This window comes from Oncorhynchus gorbuscha, linkage group LG05, assembly GCF_021184085.1.
Source record: "Oncorhynchus gorbuscha isolate QuinsamMale2020 ecotype Even-year linkage group LG05, OgorEven_v1.0, whole genome shotgun sequence".
Lineage (NCBI taxonomy): Eukaryota > Metazoa > Chordata > Actinopteri > Salmoniformes > Salmonidae > Oncorhynchus > Oncorhynchus gorbuscha.
This window is the reverse complement of record NC_060177.1, coordinates 72,376,887-72,390,812: the sequence shown is the minus strand read 5'-3', so window position 1 is coordinate 72,390,812 and position 13,926 is coordinate 72,376,887. Positions and strand designations below refer to the sequence as shown.

General features: G+C 41.2%; 1 protein-coding gene across 1 annotated transcript in view; it reads right to left on the bottom strand.

Annotated features, from left to right (window-relative positions):
• Positions 1-13,926, bottom strand: part of fbrsl1 (fibrosin-like 1) — a 503,490-nt gene that overhangs the window by 153,841 nt on the left and 335,723 nt on the right. Inside the window, 1 exon segment of the mRNA XM_046351071.1 lies at positions 10,190-10,219. Coding sequence (XP_046207027.1) covers positions 10,190-10,219 — 30 coding nt within the window.

Sequence of the window (13,926 nt, the reverse complement as noted above, 5' to 3'; positions counted from 1 at the left end):
TCAGAAGAATCCCGAGCAGGAGGGAATATTGCTGGCAAATTGGTTTTAAATTAAAGGTGGCAAGGCATTCTGCTTCCTCAGCTCTTTCCCAGGTGCACTTAATCTAATTTCATTAAGGAGATGAGGACGGATGATCACTTGTGTTGAAACATTAAGTCAGTTCATTTTGCCCCCGTAAAAAAACTATAAGGGCTGTCAGCACCCTGGTGAGTTGGTTGTTTGTTATTGAATATGAGGAGTCTGGGAGAGAACCTGGGCCTCACGGGGATTGTGGGATAGAGGGGGGCATGGATGCGGAATGGGCCAGAGGCAGATACATTTTATACTCCTTTTTCTTTCCTGTTACACGAGAGAAAGAAACGGGAGAAATCAACACAGAGCCAGTGATAGAGAGAGAGAGAGAGAGAGAGAGAGAGAGAGAGAGAGAGAGAGAGAGAGAGAGAGAGAGAGAGAGAGAGAGAGAGAGAGAGAGAGAGAGAACAATATGACAAAATTCCCTGAGGGAAAAGAGATAATAAAATTGAAAGAGAGAAAGAGAGCGAGAGAGAGGAATAGAGAGAGTAATAGAGAAGAAGGGGGTGAACTGTGGGTGATGTAAAACTGTGTTCTATATTTCCATAGACACGGCGCTCCGTATGTAGGTGCATGTTACCTTTAGCAGACACACTCGTCAGATGCATCACCTAAGAGGATACCACCTGACGAATCATTACTGATAAGCTCTCAGAAACGCTCCGTCTTTGTGATACACCATTCATTCCCCATGCCGGGAGATAAGGGAGGGAGGAATTAATGTGTCAATCAAGTCAGAGCTTTGCTGTCCTGTCAAGCAAGTATTGAAACCATTAAAGAGCTATAGCAGAGATATGGTAATGGTCCCCTGGGAGGGAGGAGGGAGGGAGAGGGAGACAGATACAGTTACTGCTGAATGAATGCCTGCCTGCCTGCCTGCCTGCCTGCCTGCCTGCCTGCCTGCCTGCCTGCCTGCCTGCCTGCCTGCCTGCCTGCCAAATAGGACCACATGGAATTAGATGATCTGTGTGTCCACACTGGGCGAACGAGCATGAGACCATTGCTGCCATGACAGGGCAAGCCAGCCACTGTGTTAGCTAAGATTGGTAAAGAGAAGTAGCAAATTAGAGGTTAATGCTAGCATTCCAGACATGGAGAGGAGAGACAGAAAGCCATGGTTGTATTTGCAGAAGCTAAAGAACACAGAGGAAATTGGAGGAGCAGCAGCGCAGACAGGCGAGCTCAGCAGAATAGCGATAGGATGACACTTAGGGCAGTTCTTGAAAATGGAGAGGAGGACAAATTCCCTATTTTTATCTTCCTCTTGAGTGAAAGAAAATGACCATCTTCACTTCAAGTAGCTTAAATGCACACATGTCAAAAGTTGTACATTTTGGCTCTTGACAAACTGTGGGTGGAGCAGGGAAGGTAGAAAAAGGGGTGTGGGAAGGTAACCATTCACCCCTCACAGGTGCTTCCAGTTTTCACAACAAGATATGCTAGTGCTTAAGTAATAGTCTGTTAAAGATACGGTTTAAACAATGCTAATAACAGTTTGTTTGAATCATATCACACAATGTCCAAATAGATACATGGAATTGAAATGTATGTGAAATATGTACAGTGTTATAAAATGGGTTACTAGAACAGGAATTTCATAACGAATTTCATAACGTCTTATTTTAGTTGGAAAAACTGTCATGTTGTGTTAGATATGCAATAACTTAAGATGGCAACATATGCTGAATTTTAAAGTTAATTTTTAAAAACCCTCAACATCCTAAATTTGGTAGAATTGGCCCTTCTGGTTCAGTTTAGTCACTGAATCATTGCCTTTATAGAAAACATCAGTGACATTGAGGAACAGATTTGAGTGTGAAACAGGCTAATGGGTAACATGCTTTTGTATGAACTGCTTGGCTTTCATAAATCATGTTTAATCATTAGAGTCACAGAGACTCATTTGACCATGATACAATGTAATGGGCCACTCATTTTCTCTAAGAAGCCTGTGACAGTACAGCAGGGTTTGTTTACACACACTCTGTTGTTGTGTTCTTGGGGTTATTCAGGGTCAAGGCTACCATTTCTGACTTTGAATACTTCTCATTGTCAAACATCATGTTCAGATAATGGAGGAAAATCACACGTCTTTAAATGGCAGCTAGGCTCCGTGGAGGAAATATGAGCCATAGGAAAACAGTCTGAGTGGGACTGGGATTGCATGTATTTCTGGGGCAGGCAAAGCCAGGCAGGTGAATCTACATAAACATCCCTACTGACAACATAGGACTCAAGTAGAGATTACCTAGCAATCTCAAGAAAACACACACTGAATACATTTGGAATACATCTGCAGTCTTATCTGCTGTGCGTTTGAATATGATGGTTTTACGAAGTGTCCATATCTAGCCAGACTGTGGTAACATACATCATGCTTGCTATCAGACAGTTGTATTCAAATACAATAAGTGTAACTGATTGCACACAACGGACACACCTGCAAGCAATATTCTAATTGATGTAATCTGTTCAATGCTGACAATGCGGGCATTTAGGTGGCTGCTGGTCTGAAGTGAAAGGAAGCAGCCATTGTTTTGCTGCGAGCCAGAGGAGCAAGAGGAGGAGTTGGCAGCACCTGTTACAGTTAACATGACGCAAATTAAACAGCACAGGTATTCTAAGTTTGGCCAATTACAAATGACAGTGTTGGTTTTCCCCTCAAGAAAACCAATTTTACACTGGTGATTTTACTCGACTGATTGCTTGTCAAGATTTTTTCCACATCTCTCTGACTCCCATCGTGCAATTTTCTCTGGATCATTTAGCCACTCTGTCTACCTGATGAAGGTAATAGTCCTCTCCATTTCCTGGATCTATAAGTGGTCAGTTTACTACGGCTGAGGAGCCTTACCCAAACACAGACTTTATTTTTTAGCTCATTTTTTAATTTGATTTAACCAGAAAGGGCTCATTGAGATTTAAAATCTCTTTTTCAAGAGCGTCCTGGCCAAGATAGGCAGCACCAAGTCATTGCAAAAATTACAGACAAACAACAAGAAAAACTACAAGTATTCTAGTAAAAACCATAGAATACACAAGAGTATAACAAAATCAAAAACATCAAATTAAAAACATTGACAGGTCAGGGAATCAGTCTCAAGATCATTCATCAGTGATTTAAAAATACCAATCGGGACAACTTCTTCCAGTTTAAAAGTATTTTGTAAGGCGTTCCAAGACGATGGCGCAGAGCACATTAAAGCCCTTTTACCAAATTCAGTTCGGACATTTGGAACAGTTAGCAGGATAAAGTCCAGCGAACGAAGAGAGTACCCACCACATTTCTGAACAATAGAAATGCCCAAATAAAAAGGTAGAAACCCAAAATGGCTTTGTAAATAAAACATATACCAGTGACTGAGCCTACGAGTGACTAGAGAAGGCCAGCCAACCCTGGTATACAAAGTGCAGTGGTGCATAAGGGTTTTGCAGTTTAAAATAAATGTCAATGCTCCATGGTAAAGGTTGTCAATTGATCTCAAACACTGAGCGGAAGCATTCATATATAAAATATCCCCATAGTCTAGTAAAGGCATAAATGTAGCTGATACTATCCTCCTTCTGGCTCCAAATGAAAAACAGGCCTTATTCCTAAAAAATAAAATCCCAATTTCAGCTTCAATATTTTTGTAAGTTGTTGAATATGCAATGTAAAAGAGAGGCCATCATCAATTAAAATTCCAAGATATTTATATGAGGTTACAACCTCAATCTCCTTGCCCTGACAGGTAGTAATAGGTGAAAGGTTCAGAGGTCTATTTCTTGCTTTAGAAAACACCATTAGCTTAGTTTTGTCAGTATTGAGGATAAGCTTCAATTGACCCAAGGTATGTTGAACAGTATAAAAAGCAGTTTGCAACTTTTGGAAAAATTTTGTAAGCGACGAGGCACAACATCAAATAACAGTATCATAGGCATAAAGATAAAGTTGTGTATTTTGGACATTTTTGTCTAAATAATTTATATAAATAGTGAATAAGAGAGGACCAAGTACAGAGCCTTGGGGCACACCATTAAAGACAGATCATTTAACAGACATAAGCCCATCAAATTGAGTGCACTGAGTTCTATCAGACAGATAATTAGTAAACCATGCAACTGCATGCTCTGAAAGACCGACACTCGACAATCTCTGCCTTAGTATAGCATGATCAACTGTATCAAAAGCCTTAGAGAGATCAATAAAAAGTGAGACACAGTGCTGGTTTTTGTCAAGGGCTTCAGTGATATCATTTAAAACATTCATGGCTGCTGTAATTGTGCTATGCTTCTTCCTGAAGCCCGATTGGTACATTGATAAAATAGAGTTAGTAAATAAAAACTCTTTTAGCTGTTCACTCGCAAAGGTTTCAAGTATTTTCACCAGGGGTGACAGCTTTGAGATTAGCCTATAATTATTTAAAAGAGTCGGATCTCCCCCTTTTAAAAGTGGTAGGACAAATGCTGATTTCCAGATTTCATTACATTCCAGGTTTAGATTGAACAGAGATGTAAGTGGTTCAGCTATGAAATCAGCTGCCAGATTTAAAAAGCAGGGATCAAGATGATCAGGACCTGCAGGGTTTCTCTGATCTAGGATTTCAGGGCTTTATGTACGTCCTGCACAGAGAATGGCAAAAATCTAAAAGTTTGACCTGCTCTCACTGGTTCATCCACACAGGGTTGTAGAGACAGAGGACACTGAATCAAACAGCCTACCAGATGATACAAAGTGCTCATTGAAACAATTCAGCATTTCAGTTTTGTCAAATACAGCAACAGAGTCCTTCAAAACACATGACAGTAATTCATTAACATTACTGTTACCAGACATAGACTTAATAGCCTTCCAAAACGTTCTAGGGACATTCAGGTTATCAGTGGTAACAGACATAAAATATTCAAAGTTGACCTTCCTAAGAAGAAAAGAACACTTGTTTCGTAACTGCCTAAAAATAAGCCAATCAGCATCAGAACATGATTTCCTTGCTTTAGCCCAGGCTAGATTACGGTCGTGAATAATACATGACAGCTCAGAAGAAAACCATGGATTATCCCGCCCTTTAACCCTGAACCCGCGGAATGGGGCATGTTTGTTTACTATTTGGGAAAAACCATCATGAAAGAATTTCCAGGCAGTTTCCACATCAGGAATAAGCTCAATCTTTCTCCAGTCAAAATAAAACAAATCATGAAAGAAAGCCTGCTCATTAAAACACTTCAAATTTCTCATTACGAATAAAACGTGGGTTTGTCTTAGGAACCTTAGTATTTCTAACAGCAACAACAGCACAACGGTCACTTAAATCATGGTAAAAAACACCACCCGCAGAATATTTATGTGGAACATTTGTCAATATCAAATCAATCAGCGTAGATTTATCTGGGCATTTAAGATTTGGGCAAGTGGGTGAGATAATCAACTGGGTAAGATTCATAGAAGTACAAAACATTTTTAAATCATCAGACACTGGCTTCAACCAACACCAGTTGAGATCACCAATCAAGATCATTTCACTGTAAAGAAGTTTAGACATAAGGTGCGTCAAAGAAGAAAATGCATCACCGAGAGCAGAGGGGGGTCTATAACAGCCAATCACAGTTATAGTGAGCAGAGGGGGGTCTGTAACAGCCAATCACAGTTATAGTGAGCAGAGGGGGGTCTATAACAGCCAATCACAGTTATAGTGAGCAGAGGGGGGTCTATAACAGCCAATCACAGTTATAGAGAGAGCCTTTGAAACCTCAATATTCAAAGCAAGAAATTCCAACTGTTTACAAATAGTTTCAGACTTTGCCACACTTACAGGGAATTTAGTTTTTACATATACAGCCCCACCCTCACCTTTAGTAACCAGATCAGCGTGATAAACATTGTAACCATTTATACAAATATCCTCCTCAAAAACAGACTTGCTGAGCCAGGTTTCAGAAAACACAATAACATCAGCATCAGTTGATTAAGCCCAAATCATAACCCCATCAATTTTTGACAACAGGCTGCGTACATTTAAATGAAACATACCTAAACTAGATCTACATTTTAAATCGGAGGGGGTTTGGAGACATTGCATATCAGGGCCAGGGTTAGGTTGCACATTACCTGATATCAACAAAATAAGAATAACTAGGCACCTCTGTTTAATAACCTTGCATGGCTTCTCATCTCTAATAGACCTAATGCAAGCAAATTCTAGGAATGAGTTTCCAGACAATAAAAAACAGTCATTTAAAACCATTAGACTTTGGTAGTGACACAAGTTCGTACTGTTCACATCATGCCACAACTGCATCGGCACATGGACGAGTGGACCGAGTGGAAAAAGAAAGCGTTCCCGCAGACAAAATGTCTAATGGACGGGAGTGCACATTGTCAGATGTACTCACCCAGTGACAATGTTAGTTTTCTCCAGAGTTCAGTAAAGTCAGTGCACAAAGCAATACCACGAAAATTGTCATTTTCTCTGACAAATGTAAAAAATAGAGGCCAACGAAGGTAAGGGGAGAGAGGGACAGAGTGTATGTATGAGTCTGGATGTGAGTATTTGCGTGTGTGAGTAGATTGGGTGTTGAGGTCGATTGAGAGAACGGGTTGGGGATTGTTGAGCTGCCACTGACAGCCAGGCGAAGAGCACAAAGGAGCAGCTTGGACGAGACACGCGGATGAAGGAGGAACTCAGGCCAGCCAGAGATAGGGTTACTTTGGTCAACTTCAAGTAATGAAGTGCCGAGTTGAGGAGGACCCATGATCTTTACACCAGCAAAAACCAAATAGTTTGCACTACACAACAAGGAAGTTACTCAACCATAAATAAATAGGTTATTAGTAGGTTCAAATGTACTAGTCAGAGACAAACGACTTGACATGCTGCCATCTTGGATTTGTTGAACATGTAATGAACATGAAAGATATGGTGCCCTTTCAGAGAGTAGTACTTTAGGAATTCACAACGGCCTCATTGGGATGGGCGTAAGCTCTGTCTGGTTTCTATGGACGGTGGCACATTTTTCACAAGCCCCATGGACAGACGGCCTGGTAAAAGTTAACCACCGCCAGTCAAACCCAAGACTGCTGCACTTATATGAACCAACCACACCCCATTCCTTATGCTTTCACTAAATACAAAAAACCCAGATTCGGATGGATTAGCCTTGAGAGAGAGAGAGAGACTTGCTTTATCAATGTTAACATGTGTTTCCCATGTCAATAAAGCCCCTTGAATTGAATTGAGAGAGAGAGAGAAAACACACAGAATCTGCAGCAATTCTGCAATTGCTTTCACATGTTGTGAACTACACATACATAGTTAATGCAATCCACCAGCATAAACCATATGGCATTCCTATTTCCCATGCAGCAAATTAGCAATGAAGGTTACATGTGGCAGGTGCAGGAGTAGGAGGTGGGGTATGGACATAGAACAGCGAGAGGGAGGGTGGGTACGGACACAGAACAGCAGGGAGTGAGGGCGGGTTTACCTGAGGATACGGAGTGGGGAAATTCTGTCTGTAGGGTAGTTCCTCCCCTCCCCCCCTCCTCCCCCATAGTGATGCAAGGGGGCTGTATGGAAACTGGCATAGCCTGAAAACCCCACTTCCTGTCATGTCAAACTGACGGGCGAGAGAGAGACTCCCCTTCTCTTCCCTGACTCACTCGCTCACTTTTTGTTTCAATGAAGAGATAAAAGCCTATTTACTTGCCAAAGCTACAGTTAATGCAAATGATGCTGCTGCTATCAATGTATTATTTATAGGGTGAGAAGAGCCGCAGACATTTCCACAGAACTGGGAGCTAAGCTTACAGGAGATTAGACATGCTATCTCATTCATTTACCAGGGGGTAATTGCTAAACTGCGGGGGAATTAAGATGTGTGAGGCTCCCATTGGTGGTTCATGGTGGATTGGCTGGTGGTGCTGGTGCTGGTAGCAGCCATAGATGAAGGAGCCAGCCACCCCATAAGACGTAGATAAACAAGTGTTCAGTTGTGAAATTGGTATTACTACAAATACTCTATAGGCACTCACCAACAGCTGTCAAACAGACTGACAAATTATTTCTAACTGATGGCAACTTGGAAATCTGCCATTTAACAACATAAAGACTGTGATACAAGTTGCAATGCGATCACGAGGATATTAGGGACAGCAGTAGTGTATTTTCATGCATGAAATTCATTTGAATATGATGCTCAAACCTACATAAAAGTGTGATATACAGTGGGAAAGTATTCAGACCCTTTGAATTTTTTACAGCATTATTCTAAAATAGATAAAGAAAATAACAATCCTCATCAATCTACACACGATACTCCATAATCACAATGTTATAATACATTTCTTTGCACATGTATTATAAGAAAAAACAGGAATACCTTATTTACATAAGCATTCAGACCCTTTGCTCAGGACCTCAGACTCGAAATTGAGCTCAGGTGCATCCTGTTTCCATTGATCATCCTTGAGATGTTTCTTCAACTTGATTAGAGTCCACCTGTGGTAAATTCAATTGATTGGACATGATTTGGAAAGGCACACACCGGTCTATATAAGGTCCCACAGTTGACAGTGCATGTCAGAGCAAAAACAAAGCCATGAGGTCGAAGGAATTTCCCGTAGAACTCCGAGAGAGGATTGTGTCGAGACACAGATCTGGGGAAGTGTACTAAAACATTCTGCGGCATTGAAGGTCCCCAAGAACACCTAGGCCTCCCTCATTCTTAAATGGAAGAAGTTTGGAACCACCAATAATCTTCCTAGAGCTGTCCTACAGGCCAAACTGAGCAATCATGGGAGAAGGGCCTTGGTCAGTGAGGTGACCAAGAACCAGATGGTCACTCTGACAGAGCTCCAGAGTTCCACTGTGGAGATGGGAGAACCTTCCAGAAGGACCACCATCTCTGCAGCACTCCCCCAATCAGTCCTTTATGGTAGAGTGGCCAGATAGATGCCACTCCTCAGTAATAGACACATGACAACCTGCTTAGAGTTTGCCAAAAGACGCCTAAAAGACTTTCAGACAATGAGAAACAAGATTGAACTTTTAGGCCTGAATGCTAAGCGTCACATCTGGACGAAACCTGGCACCAGCCCTACTGGGGAAGCTCGGTGGTGGCATCATCATGCTGTGGGGATGTTTTTCAGCGGCAAGGACTGGGAGACTAGTCAGGATCGAGGGAAAGAGGAACTTAGCAAAGTACAGAGAGATCCTCAAAGAAAACCTACTCCAGAGCGCTCAGGAGCTCAGACTGAGTTGAAGGTTCACCTTCCAACAGGTACAATGACCCTAAGCACACAGCCAAGACAACACAGGAGTGGCTTCGGAACAAGTCTCTGAATGTTCTTGTGGTCCAGCCAGAGCCAGGACTTGAACCCGATTGAAAATCTCTGGAGAGACCTGAAAGTAGCTGTGCAGCGACGTTCCCCATCCAACCTGACAGGGTTTGAGAGGATCTGCAGAGAAGAATGGGAGAAACTGCCCAAATACAGGTGTGCCAAGCGTGTAACGTCATACCCAGGAAGACTCTTGGCTTTAATCACTGCCAAAGGTGCTTCAACAAAGTACTGAGTAAAGACTGAATAGTTGTAAATGTGATATTTCAAAAACATTGTTTTGCTCTGTTATTATGGAGTATTGCGTGTAGATTGCTGAGAAAAAAATATCTAATCCATTCTAGAATTCGGCTGTAACGTAAAACAAAATGTAAACCAAGTCAGGGGGTCTGAATACTTTCCGAATGCACTGTTTGCGATTTATGATCTATATTCTAAAAGCAGGTTCTTCTCTGCATCACATTGTTGTATTGTATGTAAAATGTGATATACGTTGTGCACAGGCTGAGGGTGTCATTAACAGGTTTAAGGAGTTGAAAAGACGCAACATTCTCTTACTCCTATAAAAGCAGTGTTATAATTTGCGTTGTGAAAAACGAACAGTGCAAATATATATATATCTTACTGAGCTGTGTTCCCTGTCACTTTCTTTCCTACTCATCCTCATCTAGTAGTCTGTTATTCTCCTCTTCCCTTTAACCGAAGGCTGTTTCTTCTTCTTCAGTCAGGAACCCAACATGTGTTATTCACAACTCCTCACGTACACTTCATGTGGTGGGGGAAATAAACAGAAAAGAGTCTTACCTTGTCATCAACGTCACTCTCGCTGTCACACTACAAGGGAAGAGAAAGGAAAACATAAGGAATTATTCATTTTATCCCCCCTTCCCCAACCACCACCACCAACAAACTCATAATCAGTGCATATGTTATTTTTTACGTGACTTGTTGTTCAGTGACAGCTTTCAACACAAACGAGGGAAGATGAAGGGAGAAAAGTGTGGCGTTTGAGAGTTTTCAAGGTTTAAAAGCAGTACACAATATAATACAATAACACTACTCTGGAGTTTTCTGTGCAAATACAATGGTATACAAAAGGTTGAAAAAACCCCCCAGAAGAATAATAAGCAGTGTTATAGAGTAAAGATATTTCATTCAACAGAAACTTGTCCATCATTATTTTGATTAGGATGTGAATTTATAATTTGTGCTTTCCACACATCATTAGATCATAATATCCTATAAACTACATTTTTTCATTAGTATGCTAACGTTAATGCATTTCAAGTCTGATTCTGAAAAGGACTACAAGTTTTCAAATGCAAATGGGCAATTATGGTATAGTATACTGCCTATGGTTTATACAGATGTAGTATAAATGTAGTATACTGTACATAGAATATACTGAGGTAGCCTACAGGTATGGATCTTAATTAGATCAGTATTGTCACAGCAATATAATCCTGCAGCAACAGGATTTGAACGTTTATTCCATAATGTTGTTTGATCAGTGGTTAAGCTGGCCAAAATTAGGCTACATGAAAAGTGCAATTTTGTTAATATAACTGTGTGTTAGAACGGGTTTTCAGGGAATTTATGTCAATTATGAAGCTCATCAGCATTTGCTAATGTGCAGGAAAATTCTTATCACCAAAAGTGATAAAACTAAGATCCTAATTCTGTAGAATGCCACAACCTCTTTAGCCACCTGTGTCCTGCATGACTAGCATTCCTTTACAAGGTACAGAAGCTCTTCTCTCATTTCTTCTCTGCTTCCGTTTCTCACGTTCATTAGGTGTTTAAAGTGAATAAATGTTCATCCAGGCCGCCCCTCTCACACTACAATGGGAAGTGAAGTTGTGGAAATAGGAGTGGACCGGTTGGTGAGACCTCCTGGACCTCACAGTGGGGGAGCCAGGGAGAAAAGAAAAAAGCTATTCACGCAAAGAGCCATAGAGAAGAGAAGGCCCCCTAAAAACACTGCCTGCCTGGCTTCAATCTGTCAATTAAGTTTCTGTGGCAACATATTTAAGTGCCCCTCTTTATTTGGTTGAACTGCTTTTCAGAGCTCCGGCACAAAGGGAGACGTTGGGTCAAAGGAGACACAGCGGTCCATTGTGTTGTAGCATGGTGGGTCCAAATGTAGAGTAACGCGGAGCAATCAGCACTACAGTCCAGACCTGGATTCAAATACTATTCAAAATCTATCAAAAACCTTTAGCGTTTGCTTTAGCCTGCACGGAGTGCTAGATTGGTGCATTTGCACTTTTGTGACAGCTCTATTGGTTCTATTGCCCTTGGCAAACTCAATCAAGCACAGCTTAATTTTTTGACATAATTTCAAATAGTATTTGAACCCAGGTATGCTACCGCCCAGAGGCCAAGATCTCTCCAGAGAGCTACACTCCTGCCCTTAACTCATCTCATTCAGAAGACTTCTCCTGACTGGGGACAGAGGTAAGTCAAGAGATTCTGTGGCTTAACATGACATGAGTGACTGTGTGTGTGTGTGTGTGGTTGTTATATCTGTCTATATAACATCTTAAGGCCATGGTGAACTCCTAAACTCCCATATTCAAACATTCTTACAGGAGAAGGGGAGCTGAGACATTTAAACTGGAGGTCAGGTCGATAAAAAAAGAGGGGACATAATTATTAATGCATTGATTCCCTTTCTAGAACTAATCAAAGTCGTTGATGCTATTCAGAGGCAGTGAGTGAAAGAGAGAGAGTGAGAGAAAGAGAAACAGAAAGAGCGATTCGGAGAGGGAAACAGAAACAGAGAAAGAAACAAACCAAGAGAGAGAAAGAGAGAGAAAGAGATTCAGAGAGAGAAAGAGATTCAGAGAGAGAAAGAGAAAGAGAGATTCAGAGAGAGAAAGAGAAATTCAGAGAGAGAAAGAGATTCAGAGAGAGAAAGAGATTCAGAGAGAGAAAGAGAAAGAGGGCTTCAGGGAGAGAAAGAGATTCAGAGAAAGAGAAAGAGAGATTCAGAGAGAGAAAGAGATTCAGAGAGAGAAAGAGATTCAGAGAGAGAAAGAGAAAGAGATTCAGAGAGAGAAAGAGATTTAGAGAGAGAAAGAGAAAGAGAGATTCAGAGAGAGAAAGAGAAATTCAGAGAGAGAAAGAGATTCAGAGAGAGAAAGAGAAAGAGAGATTCAGAGAGAGAAAGAGATTCAGAGAGAGAAAGAGAAATTCAGAGAGAGAAAGAGATTCAGAGAGAGAAAGAGAGAGAAAGAGAGAGAAAAAGATTCAGAGAGAAAGAGAGAGAAAGAGAGAGAAAAAGATTCAGAGAGAGAAAGAGAGAGAAAGAGAGAGAAAAAGATTCAGAGAGAGAAAGAGAGAGAAAGAGAGAGAAAGAGATTCAGAGAGAGAAAGAGAGAGAAAGAGATTCAGAGAGTGAGAGAAAGAGAGATTCAGAGAGAGAAAGAGTGATTCTGAGAGAAATAGAAAGAGATTCAGAGAGAGAAAGAGAAAGAGAGATTTAGAGAGAGAAAGAGAGATTCTGAGAGAAACAGAAAGAGAGGGAAAGAGAAACAGAAAGAGAGATTCAGAGAGAGAAAGAGAAAGAGAGATTTAGAGAGAGAAAGAGTGATTCTGAGAAACAGAAACAGAAAGAGAGGGAAAGAGAAACAGAAAGAGAGGGAAAGATAGGGTAATCAAAAGGCCTTGACATTAGAATGTCATTTTACAACACAAAGCCTATGTGAATGTTCCATTGTGTACAATCAATTATGTGTGTATGTGTGTGTGCACGTGTCTATGTATGTACGCGTGCATGTGAATGCGTGTGAGAGTGAGTTCAGGATTAGAGGAAAACATTCTCAGGGGAATGTTTACAAACCATAATTCCAGGGCTTTACTTGTCAAAATACATTCATTAAAGGTACAGGGCATTACAGAACTACAAGTGGCTTAGGCCCCCTGTCAATCACTTTCCCATTCAGCGCCGGGGGTTCTCAGCAAATTGATTGTCACATATTTCTACCTAGATGAGCCTGTTACTGGCTCAACACAACCTGTAACGAAGCAACATTTCTCTTTCTCTTACCACTCAGTCATTTTTAAAACAAAACAAAAAACACCAGCCTTTCTCCTTGCTTGATTTTCCTGTCGACAATGAGCCTGGAAGTAAATAGATCCTGGTTTGAGATCATACCCAGGGACCTGGGAGAAATGTGTTCTTAGTGTGCACCACAACAGCCGGGCACCTCACACAGTAATGCTAGTTCCCACTGTTATTGTTGGAGCCGAGCTAAAAACCTGCATGAGCATTGGAGATGAACAGAATAGGAGGATTCTGGCTGCAGCTGAAATGCCCAAGCGCAGACCTGCAGGATGGTCTCACTGAGGATGAGAATGCGAGTAGAGGATGAGGAGGCCACAGAGGACTAGATAGTAGGAGAAGGATAAGGAGGAAAAGAATAGCAAAATAGCAAAGCAGAGCTCTCATCTCCCCACAGCCAGACCGTTAAGAAACATCTCCTGCAGCAGACTGTAAAGGATGGAGTTACCCTTATGGATAAAAACACATGAATTTC